This window comes from Uranotaenia lowii, chromosome 3, assembly GCF_029784155.1.
Source record: "Uranotaenia lowii strain MFRU-FL chromosome 3, ASM2978415v1, whole genome shotgun sequence".
NCBI classification, from domain to species: Eukaryota; Metazoa; Arthropoda; class Insecta; order Diptera; family Culicidae; genus Uranotaenia; species Uranotaenia lowii.
In genome coordinates, this window is record NC_073693.1 from 295,481,414 (window position 1) to 295,509,182 (window position 27,769).

General features: G+C 31.8%; 1 protein-coding gene across 1 annotated transcript in view; it reads right to left on the reverse strand.

Annotated features, from left to right (window-relative positions):
* Nucleotides 1-337: 337 nt before the first annotated feature.
* The window catches only part of LOC129753608 (uncharacterized), a 100,955-nt gene continuing 73,523 nt past the window's right edge, over nt 338-27,769 (reverse strand). The window contains exons 10-13 of the mRNA XM_055749444.1: nt 1,565-1,947; nt 1,291-1,497; nt 796-1,216; nt 338-646 (exon numbers count right to left, since the gene is read on the reverse strand). Of these exons, the coding sequence (XP_055605419.1) occupies nt 468-646; nt 796-1,216; nt 1,291-1,497; nt 1,565-1,947 (1,190 nt within the window). The 3' untranslated portion in view covers nt 338-467. The remainder of the gene's footprint in view (nt 647-795; nt 1,217-1,290; nt 1,498-1,564; nt 1,948-27,769) is intronic.

Consider the following 27,769-nt stretch of genomic DNA (forward strand, 5'->3'; position numbering starts at 1 on the left):
CAAAAAACTTATCAACTCCTTGACATTGTAATTAAAAATGTTTCTATCGACTTTATCGCTTGAATTTCAGATTCTCTAATCCGTTTCTAAAACTTTGTACCTAATGCTTTTTCTTTCTTCAAGTCGCATTCACTTATCAACTACCCGTCCAATGATGTAAACAACCCACTGTAGAATGCTAAACCATATATCAAACATTCGTTTTGCTTTCTCGAAGACTTTCAAATGAGCTGTCAGCAATTCGCTAAACAAGCGAACAGACATTTGTTCACACGCATAAGGGTTTTTTTCGGTTGGATTTTTCGAAATTTGATGCGCCAATAGAACACTAACCGCCTTTCGGTGGAAGTAGGTAACTTTTTATTTGGTAACATAAAGGTATTGATTGATAGACGTTAACTTATTGCATACACAAATACACATACAAATATTGGCAAAAACGCAAAACTGGACTGTGTTTTGTGATTTTATTTGCTTCCTCCATAGAGATTTCGTGGCTCGAGGAAAACACGATGCGGATGGGCCAGGTGAAGGGAAACCTTAAACTTGAACTGAATTTCGTCGTACTTGATGTCGGTGGTGAATTTGTAGTTGCGCAGGAGTTCGGTCAGCAGCGTCTTCATCGACATCATGGCGTAGCGACTTCCTGTAATGACAGAAATGGGGGAATCAGTAGAACTGATGATATAAATTGGCAATATCGTAAGCCGAAACATTTTACAATATAGAGATTCCATTCGAGTAAATATATTATACAAACTTTCTTGAAGAATTTTCAGCATTTTCAGAACTCACCTATACAACTCCTAGGTCCCGCACTGAAGGGTGCGTAAGCATATGGATGCCTATTTTTGCTATTCTCTGGCAGGAACCGATCCGGATTGAACTCATGCGCATCCTCACCCCAGAACTCTTTCCGCCGTTGCATCTCGAAGAGGTTCAAAATGAAAATTGTTCCCTTGGGACACACATAGTCATCTAGCTGAATATCGTGCTGTGCCGCTCTTCCTAGAATGAAGGCCACCGGCATCAGTCGTTGAGATTCCTTAATGATCCGTTCCTGGAACTCCAGCTGTTTGAGGGTATCTTGGTTGAAGTTCTGTTCTGGGGTTGGGAATACTCGCAGAATTTCCTCGACGGCTCGTTCCTGAATTTCCGGGTGCATTGCTAGGAGGAGGATGGTGTGCGCAGATTGCACCGCTGATGTTTCGTTACCCTGGCGATGAGAGAAGAATTCGATCAATGAGACATTCAATAAGGGATCTTCAGTTTAAGATTCTTCGAACATACCGCAGCTATCATCGTGTAAATCTCGTCGAGAATTTCCTGATCACTGAAGGGTCTGCCATCGGGTAGTGGAATCGTTAGCAGCTGATCGATGAAAATCTGTGGCTTTTTGTAGGAAACTTCGTTGTCTTCATTCTCTTCCTTGGAGTCGGCGTTGTTATTCATGTCTTCTTTCTTTTTTGCGAGCTCCTGTTTCTTTTCCTCCAAAATCTGGGAAAAAGAAACAATACCGGATTTTTACTCGGTTTTCAGATTCCAGATCACCGATAAAACCTACCTTATCTGTCCAAGCACAGCAGAAGTTACGAGCCTTCATTTCTGCCCGATAGATTCGGGTATACCGATACACCCAATCCGGATGAAGATTGGCGTTAAACATCCGGATTCCCAACTGATGCAGTAGACTTTCCATTCCTTCGCAGAACTCCTTGGTTCCTTCGCGTTCCAAAACCCGACCTCCAAGGGAAGTCCGCGTAACCATCGATAGCGTACAAGGCGACGTGAACTCCAGGATGTTCATCGGTTCTCCTGGCTTCACATGGGCCTTGATGTTGCGCATCATCGTATTCACGCAATCGTTGAAGATCGGCTGGAAGCTGTTCAGGATCCGCAGATTGAAGGTTGGGTTCAGCACTTTGCGATGCGCTTTCCATAGATCATCTGGAGAGGGAAAAATTGGGATGTAAGTTAATGTGGTCAGACGTCTACCCTAGAAATAAGGTGACTAAAAAAAATCGCAATAGAAAAACAATGAAGACTTTAAAATGGATTAAAATAAAGGTGATATTAGCTTTTATTTTTTCCTTTAAGGCTAAGAATGAATAATTTAGGTAAGATAATTTTAAACAGAATGAATCACCCAAGCAAAAACAAAGTTTCATCATTGTTGGTGAAGATGGGATGAGAATCGATACGTAGCGATAAAAAAATGTCAAAATTTTCATTTCAACTAATTGTCAGCCAAGAAAACAATTTTTAATAAAAACCTTAAAACTTCAAAAAGAATCATTTGAAGCTAAATTTCTTAAATTGTATATTTTGATCCTAAATGGAAGGTTTGAAGAGTGAATACGTAGTGTTCGTGAAGAGTGAATTCATAGTGTTCACTGGAATTGTTGCCAGTTGAACACTACGGAAACCAATAGGGAAGTGTTTCCAATATGGCGGATGGATAATCCAATTATCAATTTTAATCACAGACAACAATATCAATCAGTATTGTAACCTGACCTTTTAGCATCACTTGACGTAAATAAATATGATTACGAAGCACAAGAAGCTTCCGGACATTCGATTCGGCACATCTGAATTCCACATTCGGACATTCGATGGAATTTTTCGCTTCAAGTAGAAGCGCTGCCCCAGATTATTTAATGCCAAGTTGATTAGTCCATAAGAAATATGTCGAAAAAAGGGTTTTAAAACATGTTGAAACATTTTCGAGCTATTTAAGAAGATTCAACTTTCTGTTCTTTCCCGGAGAGATTATAGTTAAGAAACCAAAAAATCCGTCAAATTGAGCTAACAAATTTTTGCTATCCTTAAACTGAGTTTTTAAGTTCCTTCCGTGGCCGTGCAGCTAATCGAAAAATTTCGGCACACCCCATTTCTTGTTCGTAAAATTATGTTAACAGGGCCTGCGAACTGTCACCACAAAAGGGAATTACTTCATCGTGAACCAACCTATTTGAAATAAAAAAATATAATCGGAAACATGTAAAGTTAAATATTTCATCTGACAGCTCACATAAACTAACATTCTACTGTAATACCACGTATTCTATTGAAAGAATGTTTTGTTGTTCTTTTAATGTTTCTTTTCAAGAGCAAGCAAAGGCCAAGGTAAAAGACCAGACATAATAGTGCATTGAAATCCAAAACTCTCAATATATTTTACTTTTTTTTTGGTTTCGATTATAGTCGTTTTAACATCCTTATGTCATTCGCGACTTACATAAATCAACGATGCAGTTGGCGGACACTTATTGAATGACTTATCCAGTTCAACTGTGTTCGATGTTTACTCTTAGGCTCGAACTCGCGAACATCAGCTCAGGAGGCGACTAGCTTGCCAACTGAGCTAATCCGTTCTGGACCACTGTGCAATGGTTGCTACTCCGTGGTTGGTCGAGGCCATCAATTTTATGCAATGGTCAAAAAGATTCACATTTAAAATGCCCAAAACTAATGCTTTCTCTTTGAACATCAATAATGGTGCCTGCCACGTCCTAGTGGTCTTGAGATAGATTTGAAAAGAGAGAAAGAAAGGCCAAAAATTTATTCGACAATTGAAGAGAGATCAGAGTAAAAGAAAGAAAGGGATACAAGAATAATGATGTGCTTTAAGAATCCTAGCAAATAAATAAGATGATGGATTAGGGGAACTAACTACTTTTTGGCTAGAAGTAAGGATGTTAAAATAACTAAACTCTCCTGGTTTTTGCCTATTGATACCTGAAAGATGCAAAATTTATGTACGATGGTTCAATTTAAAGAGACCACGCTGAATTGTTGCCCTAATATTGCCATTAATAAAACTTCTCATTGTCGTGAATTTGCCACTCCATTTTCTCCTTCTTCCTATTTGACATACGTCACAAAGTAAAAACTTTTCAGCACAAAACTCTCCCAAATGCTTCAGAACAAAATAAAACACAACTTCTATCGTCAACTACCTTGCACAAACTCACTTACATATGTTTAATGTGATATAAATACAATTGACGGATATCTCGCCAACTCGACATAGTATCTGGCATGACACTCTCAGAATTGGATGGAACTTTGTGTGTATATAGTCCGCACGTAGTCAAGACACTTGGCATACTTAGTTTTTCCAAAAAAGATCTAGACTTACATTAGAAAAGGGCTACTTGTAAGCCTTATTTTTACCCGGCTAAAAATATAATTTCATCAAATTTTGAGATGGCATTTTTTGGGAATAGAGTTTCAGTTTTTGAGGGGGGGGGGGGGGGGTGGGGAGTTTGAAATTCAAATTTAGCTAGCAATAATAACAATAATAAAAATGCACAAAAAAAAGAAATTGATTTCTAAAACCGTTTTCTTATTTATTGCCATCACACAAACTCGATAAAAGTAAGAAATTTCACTGAAACGATACAAAATATATCAGAATCAAAGTTTCAAATAAATTTTATTTCCGGTAAGTTATTAATGAATTATTCAAAATGATGATCTTATTCTGACCTAAAAATTTCAAGTAATTTTTTTCGAAGCACGAGAAAACGAATTCGAATGAAAATGTCGACTAAACCAGAATTCCAAGCTTAGGACAAAAAAATCAGTGCATAGAAATAGAATACACAAAGTAAAACACAAGGTTTTAAAAAAAATAAATAAATTCTTAATTTGAAATGTGATTTTCGATACGAAAAAAAAAATTACTATTTTGAATTTAAAAGATTTTATTCAAAACACATAGATGATGATAAGTGATCATTTTTAAATCTTTCCATAGATTCATTAAAAAATCATGATCGATTTAAAAAAATGAATTAAAAATGTTAAAGCTTGAAATTTCAAGGTTTGAATATTTTGTCGCTGTTAATTTAAATATTGAAATGGACAAAAGCAAAACACTAATTTTCTTATAAAAATTTAGCTTTATCGGCTAGGTTTTTGTGTTCTTGAAATATGAACTTCGATATGTTCCAGAACTGAAAAATTCAAAGTAGGTAAACAAAGACAAACTTTTTAAAAATATTTCAAATAGTTGTTTTATTTGGACTAGAAATTTGGTAAATTTATTTAAAAATTAAAATAACAATATAATAAAATTTAGTGAAATTATTTAAAAATTAAAATAAAATGGTAATTCAATTTATCGGTCAAATTTTTTTTATTTTAGTTAAATATTTCAAGATAATGAAAATTAAAAATTTGTTGCATGAGGAAGATATCGATGGAAATGCTTCTAATCAATTTCGACTCGCTCATTTTAAATATTTGTTCTTTAGAAGTGAACCAGCCAGCGACCGAAAACCTCTCATATAGAGACAAAAAAATCTGTGCATTTCTTTTAACTTTCCATCCGCCTAAAATTTTCACAATCCTCTAATGCCATTAATGAACATAACTGATATATTAAATAAACAAACAATACTATCGATGATTAAACTCATCATCAATTAAAATAAAATATGAAGATGAAAAAGATAAATTTTAAACATTTTTGAAATATTTTTTTTCCGAAAAAAAAACATTTTCAATAATTTTAAAATCTTATTTTTAGAATTTGTTGGATAGTTCAAGTTCAAGCATTTGATGATGGATTTGGTAGATTTTATAAGTTTAAAAATGAATCAGTTTTTAGTGAAATCCATCATCGATAACTAATGAACTAATCAATCTATATGATAGAGAAAAAAAATATTCTGAATTTATCCAATTAAAAAATAATATTTTGATGATGACGAGGATGATGATGATGAAAGATAAAAAAACAAGAAGTCCAGCAGTGTTTTTTTTATTTGAACGACACATTTTTTTTACAGAGCTGAGAATGTTGAAAACAAAGGTTGTATTTCAGGATTCAGAACAAGGTTCTGAAAATGATTTTGCGGCTTCCACCTTGGCACAGCACCGAAGATCTTCATCGGATTGCGGGCATTGAATCGATCGAAGAGATGGCCAACAAAATCATCTCTAACTTCAGAGGAAAATCGATGCAGTCTTCCATCGCAGAGATTCGTTCTCTTTATAATTAGTTTAATTTTAGTATAGTGTTTAGTTTTAAGTTTAAAATATTTTTGCCATTACGGGATGTTCTCCTACATTGAATACCTAATTGCGCTAAGCATATTTAATTTCTATAAATAAATTTTTAATATCTAGTTAACTATAGGGCTCTGAACAGTTCATTATTGAGCTGAACACCTAATTTAATGTAATAATGTAATATAAATGTAATGATGAATTGATACAAATAAAGACATATTTAAAAAAAAAAAGGTTGTATTTCATTCAACAAATTTGTTCAAATCTGCAAAACGATTTCATTTTTTCTTTGAAAAAAAAAAATATTTTTTTCAGTTTAGCAGAAACTTCTTTTTAAATTCGCTAAAAAATGCTTGGAAAAGTCGATAAATATGTTTATTTTTTACATTTTTTGTAATGTTTCAAGGGTTTGTCAGAAAATTGCAGAGTATTTAAAATAATTTTCACCTATTTTCAAAAGTTTAAGGGCTTCAAAATTAGCAAAAATAAGCTTTTAAATTCTTCGCACCTCCAAATAATGTGTAATTTATCAAACTCTTTTGAATGTGGAGTTAAGCTTAAAATTGAGGCTGAAATTGGTTTCTAGAAAAATATTTCATATCAGTATAAAATTTGTAGTTATATCAACGATTATTTTGATTTACCAAAGTGATTAGTAATAAAGTGAAGGATGAACTACACTTCTTTAAAAAAAATTATAGGCGAAAAAGGGTTTTTGTAATTTAAGATTTGAGTTGAAACTAATGGATTATTAAATTGCAGATCGAAATTGACAATTTTAAACAAGTTTCAATTTTTAAACGTCAAACAGTGTCGTAGAACGAAATGTCATAGGCCTAGGTTTAGGACTAAATACCGTCGGAGGTGAGCCAATTTTCTGACATGTTTGTTAACACTTATTTTTAAACACCTTTTGGGACCAAGTAGTTTCACGTTTCTACGGTATTATAATTTCTTGAACTAAAAATTTGACTTGAAAAAAAATCTCCATGGGGGGGTTAAACCCCTTAACTTCCCCCCCTCCGTTCTCACGGCCTTGGTGGGGATACTTGATCCCCTTTTCTTATTTTCACCATATCTTTTTGGAAAAATATAGCAACTCGCCGTCTTTGACATTCTCTGACAGCTTGTAACTTCAAGTTTTTATGCTTCAAAAATTAGAACGATACTTGAACCCGTTGATGAACTAGAAGCATTTTCGTGGGAGTAAAAAAATTGCGATTTTTCTGAAGTTAGGGGAGACTTGATCCCCTATTGAAGGAGGCTTGATCTTTTATTCAGGAAGCCCTATTCCTTGTTTAAAAATCAAACAAAACCCCAAGATAGAATGTTAATTGACTATTTTGGTCATGTTTGTTCTCATTTCACAATTTATAGCAGATATAAGAAGAAAATTTTATAACTTTGTCTCAACGCTAATAACATTGCATACTTAAAGGCGCTATTTTTTATAATAAAGAGAAAATTAATTATTTTTGCTCTTTTCTTCGGACAACTGTTCGATAAATATTAGTTTTTGGATAAATATTAGTAATTTCGTAATCAGCAATCATAACGATCAATTCAGAAGAAGAATATGCCGTTTGGAAGGGGGATCAATTGTACCCATAATCAACATTTTAGAAAACTTTTTCTGAAAAAAGTTGAGAGATTTCCATTACTTTGAAAATATGGCATTATGAAGTTCATTTTACGCTAAAGCGATTGATACATTGGGAAAAATATTTTTTTCATAGTTTTCCCAAGTAAGGAACATTTTAAAGTGATGGAAAAAGATCTTCAAGTTACATTTTGTGAAATTTTTCAAACAAAGTTCAATTACTCAAACAATTATTTTGTTAAAATTTTTTAAACTACAAACATTGTTATTTTGCTCATTTTGGCACATTTTTCTAGAACATTTGATCTTTGTAAGACATTCCAGTTTCGAGATATAGCTAAGGAATCAAGTATCCCCAGGGATCAAGTATCCTCATTCTCCCCTATATTTAAACAGAAATATAGCTCATCGCACCTTTCCTGCATACAAACCCATAATTTGTTCAAAATGTACTCTTCATAAGGTTTTTTAAATTGTTTTCAACAATGTTAACTTAAAACTAGTCAAACGAACTATAAAATAACCTGAACAGATAAAGTGAAGAATTCATTCATGCAATTGTTTCAGGCAAATATTATCATTTTATTTGTTTAATTCATCCAACATTTTTTCGTTTTTCTGAACACTTTAGATATGTATTTGTTCTTCATATGAAAAAGAAACGATGTCTTCTTCATTTTTAAGTTTTTAAATTCCCTGGCTTTCAAAGCCAGAGGGAAATAATTGCATAGATGTTACTTTCGAGAAAACACATGTCTACCTGCTGCGCGATTTTCCATATATTTTTTGAACTGTCGTGGCTTTTCGTTCTATGAAAATGGAGTGGAGACTCACAGAAAACTGCTTCAAAAGTAATCAAAACAACTTTAAAATATGTATTTTACACATAGAAGATGTTGTCCAGGCTACAAATATTCTGGATGGAAAGATGTTGCGACTAGTTTTTGTCAGTTTTTGTATTTTTTCGTAACAAAACTCATTGTTTACGTTTTGTTTCATACGACGTAATTAAAGCTCACGCGAGATATAATCTTTTAAAACTTTTCTATTCGAACTAAGAAAAATTGCACCAAATGGCTGCAAAATATCTCCTGCCACAGGAATCGGCGTACTCTCAATGAGTTTCGTATGATTACATTTTCAATACGAACAATTAAGAATGGTTCTGGAGGCTATCAGTGTTTTCCAGCGAAATTATTTAATTCCTGTCGGGAATTCCTGGGAATGAAACTGAATAGGATATTCCTGAATTTTTCAAACTCCCGAGAATTCCCGACCGGGAAATCCCAAGAAAGAAACTGTTATGCCAAGTTGCTTTGATAAGTAAGATCCTTATGCCCACAAAGTTTCATTGAATTCTGACAGGGTTATGTTAACTTTGTGTCGATTTGGCGTGAAATCCGCCAATTGAAAAAGTAATTAAATAAAGGGAATTAAGTATTATTATATTTTTTTGACGTTACTACTCTATAGTATGTAACCTTTGTAATCTCAATTAAATTGAAACTTCATAAATGTTATTTCCATAAGCTGGATTTTGATTGTTTCACAACAAACGTTCGATAACATTAATATTGTAGCCGCAATAATATTTTAATTTGAGATGTCAGTAAGTAGTTTTTTTCTTCTTATGTTTAAACAAAAAAAAATTAAAACTAAATATATGCAGTCCTCTTATTCCATTTCTTCCAGTTAAAGCGACAGAATACGTTTAAAGTTAAGTTAAAAAATAAATCCAAAAATTACTGAATTTGGTGTTTTTTTGACTGGTTGGCCTAATTTACTTTTCCAAACATTTTAAATTTTTGTTCGTTTTAATTGGATTTTTCATCAAAATCAAATTTTGTTTCATATATCCCCTTTTTCTTGGTACAAACAAATCGCATGTTTTTGAGTCATTAGAATTAACCGACGATACCGAGGGATTGCAGTGGAGAGCGAATTCTTTGCATTTAGAATGGTAATGATCAAAATTCCACAACTGCTTCACAAATTGCAACAATTTGCAACAATAGAACACTTCACTCTCTTTGAGCACTGATTTCTCTCATTTCAACTCAAACCTTCTCATTTCCCCTAACAAATTGCCACAAATTACCACAAATTCAATCATTGGCTGCACAATTATCACACAAATTGACGTTGATTCTCCGTTTATCTCAGTCCTCTGGACGAATAATTTATCTGACGACGTCAATGTGTGTATGCATAAGTCATGAGAACACAACTATTTTTAGAAGCCATCGAAGTTGCTAGTGTCGCATGTTACTCCAGTTGACGGTATATACTGTTGAAAATAAAATTTCATCTATTCAACGGCAAATCAGTGACCCAAAAATTAATTTTTTATTAATTATCAAACCGATGTCAAGGTGCAACCCATCAATCTACAGAAAACGAGGGTCTGCAACGTGCCCCTTTAGAATTTTTAATCAGTATGCTTGTAAAAACTGCCCCCCAGTCAAAGACTGATTTGCAGACTCAAAGCATCAGTGGGCCCACCCGGCTGTTCAGAACTTCAAATGACAAACCAGGTTGAATGTATGTTTATGAAGCCCGCCAACAAGAGTGAAAGCCAGCTGTTACGTGAACCATGGTACTTGAAAGATTGGAACCTACTCCTCGAAAACCTGATCAGATCTTGTTTACCATTTTCATCCAGCAGGTCCCAGGCTGGATTCTGAAGCAATTTCAAACCCAAAGTAAGTAGAATGTCGTGTTTGAGGGAAGTGGGTCTTTCCAGAAATCACTAGAAGAAATACCCATTGAAATTGTGTTTATATTTTTAATTGAATATTTACCATTCAGATTGTGGCATACATAACTTGAAGGATTATCCGGTTTTATATGGATTGTCCTGATATTCAATCAAAGATTTGTAAAAAAAACTGGTCCGGCCCAGTTGCCCGGTTTTCTTTGATAAAGCCCGAGTTTTGTCCGAATTTATTCACCGCTTTAGTCTTATCGAACAAAAAAACGAATTGTGTGGTAATTTTTTTTATTTATTTGTCCAAAATGAATTTTTTGAGAAGGTTTAAAAAATAATCATGAAAAATCCAAACTACGATTCGAAATCTGTTAATAATTTTTGATAAAAAAAACCGTTTTTTTTATTGAGTCATTCCTGAGTTTTAACCATATTTGCCCGGCCCTTAATTTTTGGTCAACAATTTTGAATTAAAATGACTGGATTTTGCCAGGTTTTTAGATAAAATTGCCCTGATTTGTGCGGCCTAGATAAGTGCTGAAAACAATCTGGCAAACTTGGGAAAACAGAATATTTTCAAATTTCTTCATTATATTGTTTGAAATTTAAAAGCCATCAAGACTATTCTTAACTTTGCGAGAGGTGTCTGTTTTCAGCACTAAAAGTCCTTAAACCTTGAAATCTTCTAGGTTCAGTACCTTTCATTGGTTTTTTGAAATAAGGCACATTCCGAAGAGGCATGAAAACCTCGGACGGAAACCAATGAACCGAACCACCATTGATTTGTATCACTGAGAATGGTGAAAAATCCCCATTAGCATAAATCAAATAGCCTAAAGCGATTCAACGCTTTGTAACCCGCCTACGGTAAATGGCACCTAATCGAATTTCGATGCAGTTGGTCGCCCGGTGTTTGGTGATCACGTTCTGCGATCGCTGATCGCAGATGCATTGAGGCTACCACCATTCCATTTTCGCAAATTTCCACCTATGAATGGAACCATTGAGGTGCTGCAGCTCAGGTGGAAAAATTCACCCTCCACATAAGAAGAATCGAACGGAGCTCCCTTGAAAATTTTCTAAAACAAGCCACTGCACTGTCACGATTCGCAAATAGCAAGAGGTAAGGCTAGTTACATGGCGCATTTGTTTTTCTTTTCGCTTGCTTCGTGAGTTAACTGAGCGTTAAGTTTAAATAAATTGAATTACTATATTTGAGCTTAACCAGCCTTAGCTGTTACAAGCCCGTTAACATGGGGGCGGTTCTGGGTCGTTGAACAATTGGTGACCGGTTAACTTACCATACCACATCGTGGGTTCTGTTCGACTGGGTTTTCGTCAATTGGATAATTGTGGGAAATTTGAAAGTTTGGAGCAGACATCTTTCAGGTTTGGAAAGAAAAATCAAGGGTACCTATCATTTAGAATATTCTCGATTCAGAATAACAAAAAATCTTTTTAGTATATTCTCAATTCAAATTTAAAAGAAAAATAAGCTTGAGACATGGCCGTAGGAACGGGGGGGGGTTTTGGGGGTTAAACCCCCCCCCATGAAGGTCCAAAAATGCCAAGTGAATTTTTTTTGCTAAACATAAAATTTGAAATTACTCATAAAATTTTGATGAAAAATTTAAATGATTCATGAGCAACAATCTTGACTCCAAAACCTCGAAATCTCATTCCAGAACAACAATTCTACAGCAGTTTTAAAAAAAATCTCACTTTTTGATAGTAATCCCATTAAAATTAGACTAAGCTTACCAGATTTTTCGGATTTTGGTCAGATCAAACGAAAATTTCAAATGAGTCATTAGAATTATATATCTCGCGTCAAAATAATTTATTTTAAACAAATTTCGTCAACATAAACATAAAAGATTTGTTGGAAACTTGAAACATGATTCTAAATCGGCTGATGTGTTTCGATTGAATAAAAGCAGTTTTCCATGTGTTTTTTTTTTAATTCAATGAAATAATTCTGAAATTTGCCTGCATATTGGCGTATTTTCGGGAAAATTATGAAACAATATGCCCTCATTTCGCAAGGTTTAAGAATAAAATTGCCTGGATTTGCCCAGTAAGTATCCATAAGTATTGTTCTAGATTTTCAGGTTGGATCGTCTTAGGTATAGAATCCTACAAAGTTGAAACATGAGAAGTCCAGCATTGAAAAATGTGAAACAATTTCATCCTTCACAGTTTTATTGAAATGTACAAGTTCAATTACGAATAAATAATTGAAACCAAATTCATATTGAAAACCAATAAATTCAGAATCAAACAAATAATTTCTGGGTCAAAGTTTCAATACAAATTTCGTTTTTGGGTTTCAAGTTCATAAGACTTCTTATCTGGAATTTAGATTAAGGTTTTGATTTTGGGTTTCAATTGCAACATTTAGACTTGGAACTAAAATTCTAAGTTTGTATTCAGATTTATTAAGGATTCAAATTGAAGGAGGTGACAGGTTCATAACTGATTCTTGACTCGGAATAAAAATTATAAATTCAATTAAAGTCAGTTTAGAAACACAAACCTGGTGAAAATAAGATCTGGATTCATTTCAAAGAATTTGTTTTTTGAAAAATCTAGATTTAAATTTTGAAAACTTTAATCTCAGGATTAAAATTATGAAATATAAAATAATAAATGATAATTTTTTAACTTCTTTTTTATCCTCCTGGAAATTGTATTAACGTTATTACATATATTGCAGATTCTTCTAAATCAAAGGTTCTAATTCAAATCTTTAAATTTAACTTAATCGAGTTTTCAAGAGTAGAAAATAAAGTTTATTTGAACAGTAAACCTTTGTTTTTACTTTTATTGCTGAATATTTGATACATTTTCCCCCATGCTTAAAATGGTTATGCTTGTGGTTCAAAAGAAGAAGCTACTTTATGTAAGTTAGTAAAAAAGTCACTCGCGACTTTTTTCAACGATGCATTTGGCACACTAGTCATTGAAAAATTTATCCGAATCAACTGTGTTCGATGTTTACTCTTGAGCACAACCTCACGGACATCAGTTCAGAAGGATTTACCAACTGAGCTTTATTACAAGTCCCTATATTTTTAAAGCTGCATGAAAAAATGGCATCGCCTAGGACTTTTTTTCAAAAATAAATAACTTTTGATGCAAAATAATTTTAAATTCAATAATATTTACAAACATTTACATTAGACCGCTGCAAGCTTTGTATGAAAATTTCAAATTCTTGAATATTTACACCTCCCATAACTGTTTTTGGTTGTTTTTCCTGACAGAAATAGGAATAAAACTTTTGGAAGCGATCCATCCAGTCCTGAATTAGGGCAACGAGTTTCAATTTTGTATGGTAATTTGTATGGGAAATCAAAATTTTTCATTTAAAAATCGCCAGAGCTGTACTGAAAGTTCAAAAAAATATGACTTTGGATGAAAAATATTCTTTGATTCATACAGTTCAATTCATGTGAACAAACCATAAACCTAACTTTTATACTAGGAAAGATATTCGATGTTATACAAAATTTTTGTTTTCAAATTTTTTTTTTATTTTTGCGTTTTTGACTGCTTATTTGAAAGTAGTGAAACCGTAAGATGAGAATAAAAAATCTCAAAAAACTGCTTTGCATAGCCAGGAAATTTATTGATTTGTATAACATTTGCAAAAACATTTCATGAAATTATTAAAAGCTCTAGCAAGCAAAGTCTGCAATTTTTAAATACTTTTCAATGGATTCAGATTTTTTATTTTGAAATGGGTATAACTTTTTTCATGAAATTCTTAGCTGCTTGTCATTTTAGCAAAAAATGAAGCTTAAGAATAGTCAAAACCAAAAATCAAAGACCTACTTCATTTCAAGCTAATTTGAATTTTCTGGATGATTCAATGTGGAAAATTTTCTTCTTCCATACAAATTTCCATACAAAATTGAAACGCGTTGCGCTCACTCAGAAATCAACCAAATCATTTCAAATTTACACTGATGCTTGGTGACCCAAACGGCATCGAAAAAAAATAAGGGAGCAAAAAGTCATTTCTTTGCAGTGGTCTAATATACATACATTTTTCACTTGTGTATGCATTGTTCAAGCAAAAATGTTATAGGAAAAAAATTGTCATCAAAACCCCCCCCATGAGCCGGTTCTTCCTACGGCCCTGGCTTGAGACAATAACTTACTTCAATAACTCTAATGAAATACACCGAAATCGAAAACTCGAATTATAACCATCAACTAGGGTAACATGCAACATTAGACTGTTCCATACTAATAAAAATCCTTATTTTCTACGCAGCACCCCCCCAGGTTGGTGCCTTTATATGAACGATTGATTTTTTGAAAGTTTAAGCTCAATTTTTGAAGTACGAGCTGGTTCAATCAACTTCAAATTTGTATGAAGCATAGTTTACACTTTCTTTTGCTGATAGCTAGTTTTTTAGTTATCGGAGATACAAAATATTGACAGCATTTTTTTTCTGCTAAAAATACTATTCAGGGATTTTTTTTTATTTAAAAATTTAAGCATTTTAGAGATACATATGTACGGTGTAAGAGATAAAAAAATATTTTGCACGGATGTCTTCAAAATCCATCATTATTAAACAGATAGCTGCTAAAACCGATGATAACTTCAAAAATGAAACTTATGAATGAAAACTTATGCAAACACTGTCAAAAATGTCCAAAAAGTTCAAATCATGTGTTGGAGTGAAACACAGGATCGGCAACTACGGTTAAAAGTCATCAGGGATGTAAAGGCTCATACCAGAATTTTGAATTTTTAATAAGCGAAAGCGTAAGTGTGCGCGCTGAAATTTCCCACATTTTTTTTAGATAAACTAAAAGTGTTGTCTGGCTATGAGTTATTGAAACCTTACCCCAAACAAAAAATGTTTGCTAGATCCAGAACTCGTAAGCTGTAGAACCTAAGGTTGCCAGATTGCCCGGTTTTATTTTTATAGCAAAATTTCTGAGCAATGCGGCCCCACCTGGATGTTTAAAATTATTTTAATAAGCCACCAAAACAAAAAAAAATTGAGCAGATTTTGGAAAAATAATCATGAAAGGTTTTTGCGAAGCCCAAAAAACGATTTAAAATCTTTTGATGAATTAAAAAAAGAAAAATTTTAATTTTTTTATTTTGATTTCTGTTGAGTATCATCTGGGTTTGGTCGTCAATTTTGAACTGAAATGCCCGAATTTTGCCAGGTTTTTATATAAAATTTCCTGGATTGTTCGGCCCCCGGATACGTGCTGAAAAAGTTCTGGCAACCTTAGTATAACCGATACCGAGGTGATGAGACAGATGATTTGTGACTAACTACAAAATTTGTGTCCACCAAATTGCCTTCAATTTCTTTCAAAAGAGGAGTATTTTGCCAAAATGCAGCGGATGTTAAAGGACGTGGATGCAGGCACCGAAAATTCAGATTTGACGAAGAATAAGTGAGAAAAACTGATATAAATCATGACTGGAAAAAGTGTGCACCGGCCGATGGGAGATACCAAGAAAAAAAGTTTTTACATTTTCTTAATAGAAAATATATCGATCAAACGAATGGTTTTTTAGATAATAATTTTTTTTTTAGATACTAAGCTTTATCAAGTGGATTCAAGAGAGCGTCCATTGAAGAAGTGCGTCGACTTTGGTTTTTTGGCCACACGTGCTATATGTATTCGACACTTTGAACCTTTTTATTCCAAATCATGGATTTTTGGATAATGTTGCCTTTTTCTCGGAGCTATTGTTTTAAATAAACTCATTTTTTAATCGAAATTATGACAAATTTAGCATATTGTCCCTCTTCGGCAAAAAAATTAAATTGCTGACTTATTATCACTCCACCACAACTTTCTCATAACGACTCGATTCCAAATCCAATTAAAATAAGGATAAATCTAGCGTAACATATTGTAAGAGCGAAACTTGCAATTAGCTCGAAACGAGAAAAACGCGTTTGAGATTTTTTGTGAACTCCACTAGGTTAGTTGTTCAACTGTTTAGCGCACGGTTTGGTCGTCGTATTTTATTAAATATACTGGTGAAATTTTTTTCAAATTGTCAATATGAAGTGTGGCCTGTTTTTAGTTGAACGATTCAAACCAAGGCCGTATAATGCGAGGGGGATTGGGGGCATTTGATTTAAGTTTTAGAAAAGAAAATGAAAATCGGAATTTAAATGTTCAATATGACAGGTAACGCGGCCTCCTGAAAAAATCCATGCATAGTTTCACTATAAGTTAAGAGTGCCCCCTAGAGTAAGCTTCCCAGAATTTTTCCCGAAACTTTTTTGCAGAACAAATATTTACAATTCCTGGCAATATGTGGGTATTTGATATCAAATTTTTTAAAACAAAATTTGAACAAATTTAGGCAGAGTTTGATGGTTATTCGAAAAAAAAATCTTTAAAAAAATTGACTAAAATCCCAGTTCTTTTTTGTCTAAACACGTCAGCAGCGTTTTCATCTCTTTTAAAACTACAAAAAAATACACAACTACAAAAACAAGCACAGAAAAATTGTACCTTATTTAGACCTTAATTTTCTGTATTGGTTCACTTTATTTTGGAAGGGATGTCCAAATAAATTCAGGGAATCTGTAAAGCATACCACACAAGAAGCATTTTCTCTGCCGTATTGAATAAAGAAAATATTCCAGTTAATTGCAGCGAATAAAGCATTATTGAAAAATAGAAATAATCAGATATTGAAAGAAAATTTGCAAAAATTTAGAAAAGTGAAGAAAGTGAAGAAAAATATTTAAAGTCCTTCTGAATCGTATTTTTTCTCATGCTTTGTTGGGAATAAAATGAATTAGAACAGGAAATGTTGAACGCTCCTTTTGTAAGCTTCAGTATGACAATGAATATTTAAAAATAAATGTTAGTTTTTCGATCATTATGACATCATTTATACACTCTTCACCCATTTAAGTTTTAAAATAAAAGGTAACTGAATTTGTTAAATAGAATCAATCGACAAAACTGAGTTTCACTTTGATTTCTTAATCCAATTTGAATCAATGATTTGAAACTCTAATTGAAACTTTTCAAACTGATTAAACCCAAATTTCATACTTTTGATTCTGATTAACTTTTTTTTAAATATCCTCTTCTAAATTTACCTTGAAATCAGCATATCATTCTCTAAATGACATTTTTTTGTATAAAAAATGCTCTCATAGTCCGATTGCGAATTTTATTGAGCGATTCTCTACACGCTCATTTTTTTCTAACCATTTTTTACTTTTTTTCATTCATTTTATGATATTTCTTGAAGAACTTCGAAAATTGTTGTTTTTTAACCAAGATCAATTGCTGAATTTCAACCATTTCTTGAGTTCCAAACGAAATCGCAGAAAATGGTTAAATTCAATGGAGAAAAAGTTATGCGGCTATTGTTTTCCATAGTATCGAAAGTGTTCGCACATCTGCCAGCGCATCAAATATTCGGTTTTGGTAATTTTACTGCTTCTAAATCTGCCCGCTTATGCCGACAAATTCACAATCGATGATCTAGAAGAAGATCCGAGTGGCCATCAGATCCGGCGGAACAAATTTGAATACTGGTAAGGAGAAAAATAAATTCCAATAACATAACCTTGAATATCCGTTTTTAAACCTGTAGGCGGAACAGTCCGATAAAATTACAAACTCGTCCAGCAGTGAAAAAGTGCTGTTCCGCAATCGAAATGACACAGAATGTGGAACAGACCACGGACCAAAAAATAGAACGGTCCTATATAGTTCTATTCCGAATTATGTGCTTAGAAATTGGGTTCCAGAAAAGGTAAGGAGGCAATTCTTCAGTTATTCTTTTTTCTGGACTTATATAAAATAAAATACCTTTCTATATTCCAGATAACACCCGTTTAGATTAAGAAACGTCAGCTACGAATGAATGGATCTTCTCCGTGAACAGCCAGAGCCCCGGAAAATGTTCAGTGAAGGTGGATTCGAATTGAGCTTTGATTTTTTTTCTTACCGACAACCGGATCGGCTGGATGGTCACACTCAAGAAGTCATTTTGAACTGCCGGAACATAAACATCGGTATCTTTACATTTTCGTCGACACATGTCATTTCATATTTCATAGTGAGCCGGATACAAAGCAAACTATTTTCCGGGAGATTTGATTTATTGCCCTATAATTTGTTGTTAGGAATCAATTATGTTATAAGAATATTTTATCAAACTAATAAATTCGATGACATTTGACTGAATCAAATTTTGCAATACGATTTGAAATTTATTGAAAAACTTCTGTTTTATTCCTTAAAAACTGAACCTCGTTCCCTTCTTTTCGAAAACGGTTAATTTTCAACCATGATCCAGCTTCTAGAAAACGTTTGAAAAATAACCATAATGCTGGTTCTCTTTGAAATCTCATTTTATGAGTTTTCACTGAAAAGTCATAAAATGACTTGATCCACAAAACTGCCATTATAGTTATTTTTCAAACATTAATGGTTCAATGTGGCCCAGCGTGTAAACATTGATATTTCTATATTTTCAATCTCATCTTATTTCAAATTTATGATTTTGTGTCTTGATATAAATAGTATTCTTATTTGCCTAGAGAAAATCTAACAATAATTTTTTGACGAATGTAGTTATTTCGATTGTAATGTGTGTTTTAAACGTGGAAACGTGTGGAAGTGAGAGAAAACGAATGAAAAAAATACGATGTATAACATTTTGTTGTATTTTACTTTAGACATAAATAGGTTCCGTAAAACGGAGTAACTTTAAACACCGGAGTAGTTTTGACCAGCAATCAATTTTAGCACATTTTTATCAATAACTCAGTCTATAGTTTGAATTTTTGAAAACTGTTTTCTACATTTGAAAGCCTTTTTATTGAGTATCAAAAAGGAAAAATTTGGTTTGTATTTGAATTTTTTTTCTATTAGTAAAAATTCAATTTCAAAATCCTTAAATATCTATGTTTTTTTGTTAAGGCTCGAAAACAAACAGCTCTCCTGATGATACCAAAAAGCATTTAGATGCAAACGGATTGTTAAAAATGGAAGACAACTTTTTTTCTTTGTGAAGTGTATTTAAAGTGCTATTTTTACAGTCATTTAGTGATAAATTTTCTATATTTTTTAAAACTAAGGATATTTTCCAAGAGTAAGCCCGCATAAGACAAATGGATAGGAACCCTATCAAATGATTAACTTTGAAGAAAAAATTAAATTCAAAACACATTCAAAACCACATACAAACTCTTGCTGCAATAATCACCTTTTTTTTCGTTTTGTCTCCTTTGTTAATTTGAATTACTTCCAATACTTGTTTTTGTTTGATTAGTTTTAAATTCATTGTTAGTTTAAAATTGTGTTTATGCATTCCATTGTTCTATTTGCTTTCCCACTGAAATCTCCTTGACCTGATACAATGTAATGTTATAAAGAGGTTATCGTCACTGAATAAAGAAACAATTACAATTACAATTACAAAATGGAAGTGCGGAAGGTTCAAATGGAATGTGTATTTGTGTAGCTCAAACTATTCAACAATAAATTTGATTTTTGCTCCTAAATGTATGCAACACAATAGTTCTTTTTCCGATTATAAATGTTTTTAAAAGACAACGTTTAAAAGCAAGGTAAAATTTATAAACTAGAATTTGTTAATGTAATAAAGGTGTTTTGATTCCTTTATGATAAAAAAAAAACTCGTTAAAACCGTTGAAAATAGAGACTGACCAATGTTACCCAAAAGCATCAGATTCAAAACAGAGACTAATTCGATTTGTAAATCAAATTAAAAGTGATTTAAAAAATTTCTGCAACCCCGTTTTACGTTCATAGGAGTCCAGTTCTGGTTTTCAAAATATGAAACATGCCACATTTCCCTTAACAGAAAAATTAATCGAAAAATATTTTAAAAAAAGTGGTCAATATTACACAAATAACACACGACGTATTACAGGACACGACACTTAACGTTTTTACTAACGGAAAAAGTAAGTTACGTTGTATGAAACATATAACGGATTCAGGAAAAAAGGCTGCACAAAAAAGAAAAACAACATTGAAAATTTTTATTTCACTATCCACATCCAGAATTTTGTCCTGACAACAAATATTCAAAATGAAAAGAAATTGCAATAAAACTCAATTTTCTCATTTCGATTCACACGACTTAATAAAATTCGGGATTATTCGTGTAGCAGATAAAAATGTTTTTATCATCACTTCATACTCCAAACATCAAATTCTACCTTTTATTTAATTTTGACCTTCCTCAATCTTAATGTCTTAGCTATTCAAATATATCGACCATTTCTAGATTTGAACTTAACGCTTATAAGCTTTTTCATTTTTAATGTTGAATATTTGCACAGAGAACAGACGTACAAGCTGCAACTTGTGTAAAATTCCCAACGATCGTTTTGAATAATTTTTTGTTTTTTTTTTTGGCTGGGTCATCAAATGTCTCCAAACACATCTAAGAGAACTGTCAAAACCAAACTGAGAAAAAAACAAAATTTTGGTCAGTTTTGAACAGTGCATTTGAATTTAAAAAACTTAAATATTTGTAACACTTTCGTCCACTTGAAAAATGGAAAAGTATCTTGAAAGTTAATCGCTATTTTCTTCAAGCAAGACGTGCTGAATTTCGGTCAATGGGGTGCAAAAGTGATACTTGAAAGTAACCCGCTTTGAGTTGCCTATAATCAGTTCAGACTGATCGTCAAGAATGTTCTTAATTGACTGGATATAGCCGATTCGTCCTATGAAAATAACCGTTCAAGAAGTGCAAAACTTATTATAAAACTGCTAGTTATTTCAATTGCCTAAGTAGTCTAAAATATAGGAAATAATAAAAGTTTATCATTGGTTCTATATAAAGTTTTAACTTATAGACTTTTTTCTGTGAGTGATAAAACTTTTTTAAAATATTAAATTTACGTAACGTTTTGGGTTACTCTTGGTAACATCTGGTGATGGTTGAAGAAAGATAACCCGAAACGTTACGTCAATGAATAAAAACCGTAGAAAATAAAGGAAGTGAAATTCTGTCCAGTCAAAAGTAACTCTTACTGCATTAATCTAGCTATAAATTGAACCCGTCAATTTTAGAGCGCCTTAGTTTAAATACTAATGAATTCATATAAGATTACGCCTTTTCGAAAACTGGGCACTAGAAAATTTTATTTGTAACATTTGAACGGCGCAATAGATGTTTCAAGTTAATTTTCAACGTATTTTTTGGATGTCAGCATTTGAAGTTTTACACACTTTTTTTTGTAGATTTTTAGTTCGAGTTTGTACGTCTGTTTTCTGAAATATTTGAATAACCGATTTTTTAGGATTAATTTTAAACAGTCAGTTTGATTGGATTTTCAAATCCGCAAACACTCTGCCAAATAAGAAGTAAAACTATTGGGTTTTCATAATGAACTTGGTGATGAAAATTTAAAAAAAAACATTATAAGCAAGGAAAATCAAACTTGACATTTATAATAGTGCAGAGTTGGAATCAGAAATCAGAAATAAAAATTTAAAATTAATATCTCATATGTTTGGAAAGCGTGCTTTCCTTTTTTTGACTACTTAATTCATTTCAACAAAATATACAAATGAACATTTCAAAATGAAAATTATTTAAAAGTATACATAAAACAGATGGCATTTAGTGTTATGAACCTTAAAAAAGAGTAATCGAGCTTACGGTGCCTTTTTGGGGGAACTTTCAAAAGGAAAATTCGGCATCTCTGAAAAATTTTTCCACATTATATCGAAGACTTTAACACACTATTCAGTAAGAATTCGAACAAATTTTAAAAAATTTCACTTACAATTATTCCTGGAAATCTTCAAATTTTCCGTTTTTAAGTTTAAAGGTATAGAAATTCCTTCAAAAATATAATGTATTTATTTCATGAATTTTGATGAAAAAGTATTTAAACAAAAAAATTTTCATAAGAGTATAAATTTTTTAGAAATTTTTTAAAAATTTGAAATTTTTGAGAGTTTCGCGACAGTGTACTCTTTAATAGTTTTGTTTTTTTTTTTTTTTTTTTGAAAAAAACATCAACATTTATCGAATTGTGAAATTTGTTTAAAATTCATGTCCTATTTCTTTCTTATTGAAATATAGTGTTTTTCTGAGGATAGCCTTCATTCATTAAGCCGAAACGTACATACAGAAGTTTAAATTTTCGTCGTAGAACACCGAAAAATATTGATTAAAGAAAATCACAATAAATTGCGGTGATAAAACCAAACAAAAAAAATCAATAAAATCATTCTATAGTTCGCTGTAAAAACACTGAACAAAGCTAAACATTGAAAATAACCAAAAAGTAAGTTTTCAGATCTTTTTCTTTAGAACCACACCCAAATAAGTTCAAAGAACAAATGAATTTTGAGGGAGAAACAATGTAATCACTAATGATTAAATTGTTACTCACTCAAACACAACTCAAAATTGCGTTCTGTTTCTTTTGAAATGATCATACACATACACATCTTTTTGTATTTTTATCATACAATACACATCTTTTTGTATTTTTTTTACAGTATTGCCAGTTATACAAACAGCTAAGTATTCATTGAGAATTTTTAAAATTTTCTTATAAATTTATGGTTTTTGACATTTTTTCAAATGTTTGGAGTTATGATATTTTTACGAAGAAATTTTAATAAATCTTAGCTGAAAAGCAAAACATTTGGATTATTGAGGATTAATTATTTTTAATAATTTAAAAAAAAAACATGCTCGTGTATTTTGCTCACAAAAAATTAAAAAAAAGTTGTGATAGACCTCTGATAGTTTTTTTTCGTTAAAAGTGCATTTGATAGGGGAGAGTCCCTTCTATAATTTGAAAAATTTTTTGGGATGCCGTTTTTATTTTTGAAATAGTACCTAATAAACAGAAACTGCGAGCATCTTAATCAAAATTAAGAATTATTCAGTTGAACATTAAGAATCGAAAATCTGTTGTATGTTAATTTGAATGCCTATTTCAACATTCATTTAAAGTATTCATTTGACAGCTTTATTTTGCAAACCAGTAACAAAAATAAAAATGCATATTATGAAATATTTTGGAAAGCTTTCAAAATTTAAAATCAAAAAACAACTAAGCCAATTAAATAAAAATGGCAATTCTCTGTTGTCACATATTTTATAAGAAAAAGTTTAAAAAATGTCAAGTGTTGAAAATTAGTTTTAAATGACGAAAGAACTTTTAGCAAAGTAGTTGTTCAGTTTAACCTTTCCGAGAAAAAAAAATTGTTAAAAATGGAAAAAGATTTTTTTTTAAATTTCAAAATCAGAGGTGAAAATTAAAAATTCAAAAAAAATTTTCGCAAGTTTGCATTTTTGTTGGTTAAAAACATTTGATAACAGAGGCCCTTGAAGCAAAAGAGGCATGTTTAAGTAAAGGTTGCCAGATTGCCCGATTTTGTCCGGGTTTGCCCAGCAAATTGAGTATAACATTTAGGAAGAGTTCGGTCCAGCCCGGTTGCCGGATTTTATTTGAAAAACCCAAATTTAGCACGGTTTCATCATCATTCTTATTCTCAATTAAACTTAAGAAAACAAATTGTGTTTCAAAAATTTTAAATTTATGTGTCCAAAATGAAATTTTTTGAGCAAGTTTCATAAAAATAATTATGAATGGTTTTTCATAAATCCTGAAATTCAATTTAAAATTTGGTGATTAAATTTGATGGAAAACTTGTTTTTCAAGTTTTTTTTTTGTTTTTTTTTTATGAATAATTCCTAGGTTTCGACCAAATTTGCCGTATAATGCCCGAATTTCAATCGACAATTTTGAAATCGGATGGCTTAATTTTGCCAGGTTTTTAGATCAAATAGCCCGAATTGGTCCGGCCTAGATACATGCTTAAAAAAATTGTGATAACCTTAGTATAAGTGCATTAAAGCTAATTTCGTGAAAACACACATTTATAATGTTGTTTTTGGCCATTTTCCATATATTTTCCGAAAATGAATATTTTTCTTTCAAGCGTTGAAGTTTTCAAATACAATTCTAAAAATCTTAAAAATTAATCAAATATAAATTGAAATGTGAAGAATTGTTTGGTAAAATTAATTTAAAACCGATTTTTCCATTTATACTTTTTTGACACTGAGGACCTTATATCAAATAGATCAGTAACCTCATTTTAAAAAAAAAGTGCATCGATGTTAATAAAAATGAAATATTTGTGATTTTCAAAGATTTTAATAGAGTTAAAAAAACAAGGCTAACAAACTGCAAATAAAGTATTCGAAATCTGGTTATATCTTTTTTTTCAAATACAAATGTAATGAACATGTTGTGTAAAAGCCTAATTTATAAAGAAATCAAAGACAAAAAAAAAATATCTAAGAATTCACATAAAAGTCAATCAAAGCTGTGGCATCTGGCCAAGTACTTTAAATTCTTTTTCTTACTACAAACTTTGATTTTAAGTTTAAAGTTAAAGTGAAAGTAAATTTTTTTGGATGTCACCAATTTGGTAAAAATGATAACCTCTAGGGGGGATGAGGCAAAAAATTCAATGTTCAAAACTATTTCAAGTCATTACACTCTCAACCTGCAAGTGAACTCCAAACGAGAGTCTCCATTTTATTTATATATTTCTAAAAAAAATTCATTCATAAAAATCGATAGGTTTTATTCAAGCTCTGGGAGATTGATCATCTAAACAAAGAATGATTCGCTACCTGATTTTCAATGAATCACATGTAAATTCAACAGGTTAATCTTCGTCCAAGACTTTTCTTCAAACTAACATCGTTCACCATTAACTTAGATCCAACAACAAGACAACAATGGGTGTATTCTACAAGAGTGTATTCATCAAGTTTGAAAAAAAAAGAGAAAAAAACAAGAAAAACGTTTTTCCACCTTCGTGCGTTTAATCGTTAGCTACTTTGTCGCCTCGGTTAAACGCCATCTGTCACGCACTCTCCTCTTGGCCAAATCGTTGCTACTGTGAGAAAATCAAAGAGTTAATTAGAGAATCAATCAAACATCACTTTTAGCAGCAGCAGCAGCAACGCCAGCAAAAGCGAACCACTTCATTCATTGTGGGTTGTGGTTGAAGAAAATGTTTCCATTCAGACGGAAAAATAAAATTGATCAGAAAGGGAGTAGCTTTTGTTTTAAATTTTTTAGAGAAAATCATAAAATTCTAAATAGGTTACTTTCTTTGAATGTAGTATGAAAATTTAAAAATTTTCTAAACGTTTGGATTTTTTTTTGTTTTATTAATTTCCTTTTTCAGCATATTCAAAGTTTTCCGTGCGGCGCTCGAAACAAACCATGGATAATGTAATGTTTACTTCTCTTTGGTCGGCTTTTGCAGAGTGCTACTACTAATGATTATGATTGGGGTTTGGGGTAAGTCGGGTTAGAAAGTCCCTTAACTGTCCTTTTTGAGCATGCAAGTTTGAAAAAGATATAAACTGTAAAAGTCATTCAATGGTAATGGTACATTATTCAAATAAATTGGGGTGTTATGCCCCCAAAAACCTTCTACCTCAACTAACTAGCAGGTTGAAGCCGCCTGCTCAAATATTGTACCTCGGGTCGCTTCGAGGGTTTATTAAGGTGCTGAAGGGGGTTAAACGGATAAGTATATGCTAGGGGTTTGTTTTTCGCACTTATGTTGTCGATCAGACGCAGAACATGTTCAATGAATTCGATTCAGCTGCAGGAGCTTGAGCTAAGAATGGATCGCAGGTTTCGATCGCCGCTGCCTGATGGTGGATAATTGCTGCGAATTATACGATATTAGAGCAGAGAAAAGTGTGGATAGATTTAACGGGTTAATTGCGAGTTACTCGCTTCTTGGGGGTGTCGCTTGTTGTAATGGACCGAAGATAATTCCTAACTAATCATCGCCGGATCTGTAGAATGTTGATAGCGTGTAATTTGTCTGTCCACCCAAAAGGTGGTCACGCTGTATAAGTCACTCATGAGTTTGTGTATCAATGAAAAAAAATCTGAGCATTTCTGATAGTTGATTTGTGTGTGTTTTGAGCGAAATTGAAACGATTCTCTTCAATTCCAAAACCTCTGCTATCAATCCATAATTCCCAATTCTCAATTTTCAATTCTCAATTCTAAATTCTTAATTCTCAATTTTCAATTCTCAATTCATAATACACATTTCTCAATTCTCAATATTCAATTCAAAATTTCCAATCATAAATTCTTAATTCTTTATGCTCAATTTTGAAATCTGAGCTTCAAGTTCTCAATTCTCCATTCTTAATTCTCAATTTTCAATTCGCAATTCCCTTCTTTGTTCTTAATCCTCAAATCAAAAGCCTCAATTTTCAGTTCTCAATCGTCATTTCTCAGTTTTTAATTAAGAAAATAAGATCTGCTCAACATAAAACAATTTATTTTTCTGAGGTGTTTGATTAAAGTTTGCATAAAAAATGATTTTAAAAATCATTCAAAGTTTTGTCATAAGTTCAAAGATCTGAAAAAGTAGGACTGTTTACTCAATTTCTTAAAATACTCAAGTACTCATAAATACACAGGTTCGAAATTTGACGAAAATGTTTTGTTTCTTAATAAAATCTCAGAATCAGAAACTGAAATCAAACTCAGAATTTGAAAAATTTTAAATTCTGCAATAAGACTTTGAATATTTAATTTAAAAGCTTAGCTGTTATTGGTCTTTAAATTGATGTTACATACTGTAAGAAACAGTTGAATTATCTTTTTTCATCATGGTCATATTCAATTCAGATAAAATTGTCATTGAAAGAAAATTAAAAAATTTATTGTAATAAACATAGTTGATTCAAAGTTTATTATTTCATGTTATTTGGTAAAAGGTAATAAACAATGGTCTTGAACAGTACTTTTTCTGGAATGCACAAATAAACCTGTATGCAATTTATTCTGCTTTTTTATTTGACTTCCGATTTTTTTCTTCGTTATTTAAAAAAATTGAAAAAATTAAATAATATCAGATCAAAATTTGATTTGATGCTTCATTTGATACTACCATCTCATCTTTTCACAAATATCTTTTTCCTACCTTTTATTTCCATTTTGTTTGTTAAATCAATTCATAGAAATCTCAATAAGTCCTTAAATTTCGTATAAAAACTAAAAATTCATTTAGACACTTTTGGTAAAGTTTTTAAATCGATTTTAAAATGCTACATCAGCAATTCTCATTTAACATTCTTAACAGCTGCAATTAAAAAGCATATTTTAGACATCTTAATTTTTCCTGTATTTATCGATTTATTGTAACTGTAATTTTTACTATCAATCAATTCATATTTAGAATGTTTTCTTAATTTGAAAATACGGGGTTTATAATTGAAGCTCTCAAGTCAACAAAAAGGGAATAAGTTAAGTATCTTGCATCGTGTTGAAAGCGATCAAGAAGTTTTCGATGTTGATTTAGATAAAAAAAATTTTTTTAAAAATCATCAGGTCGGAGCAAAACAT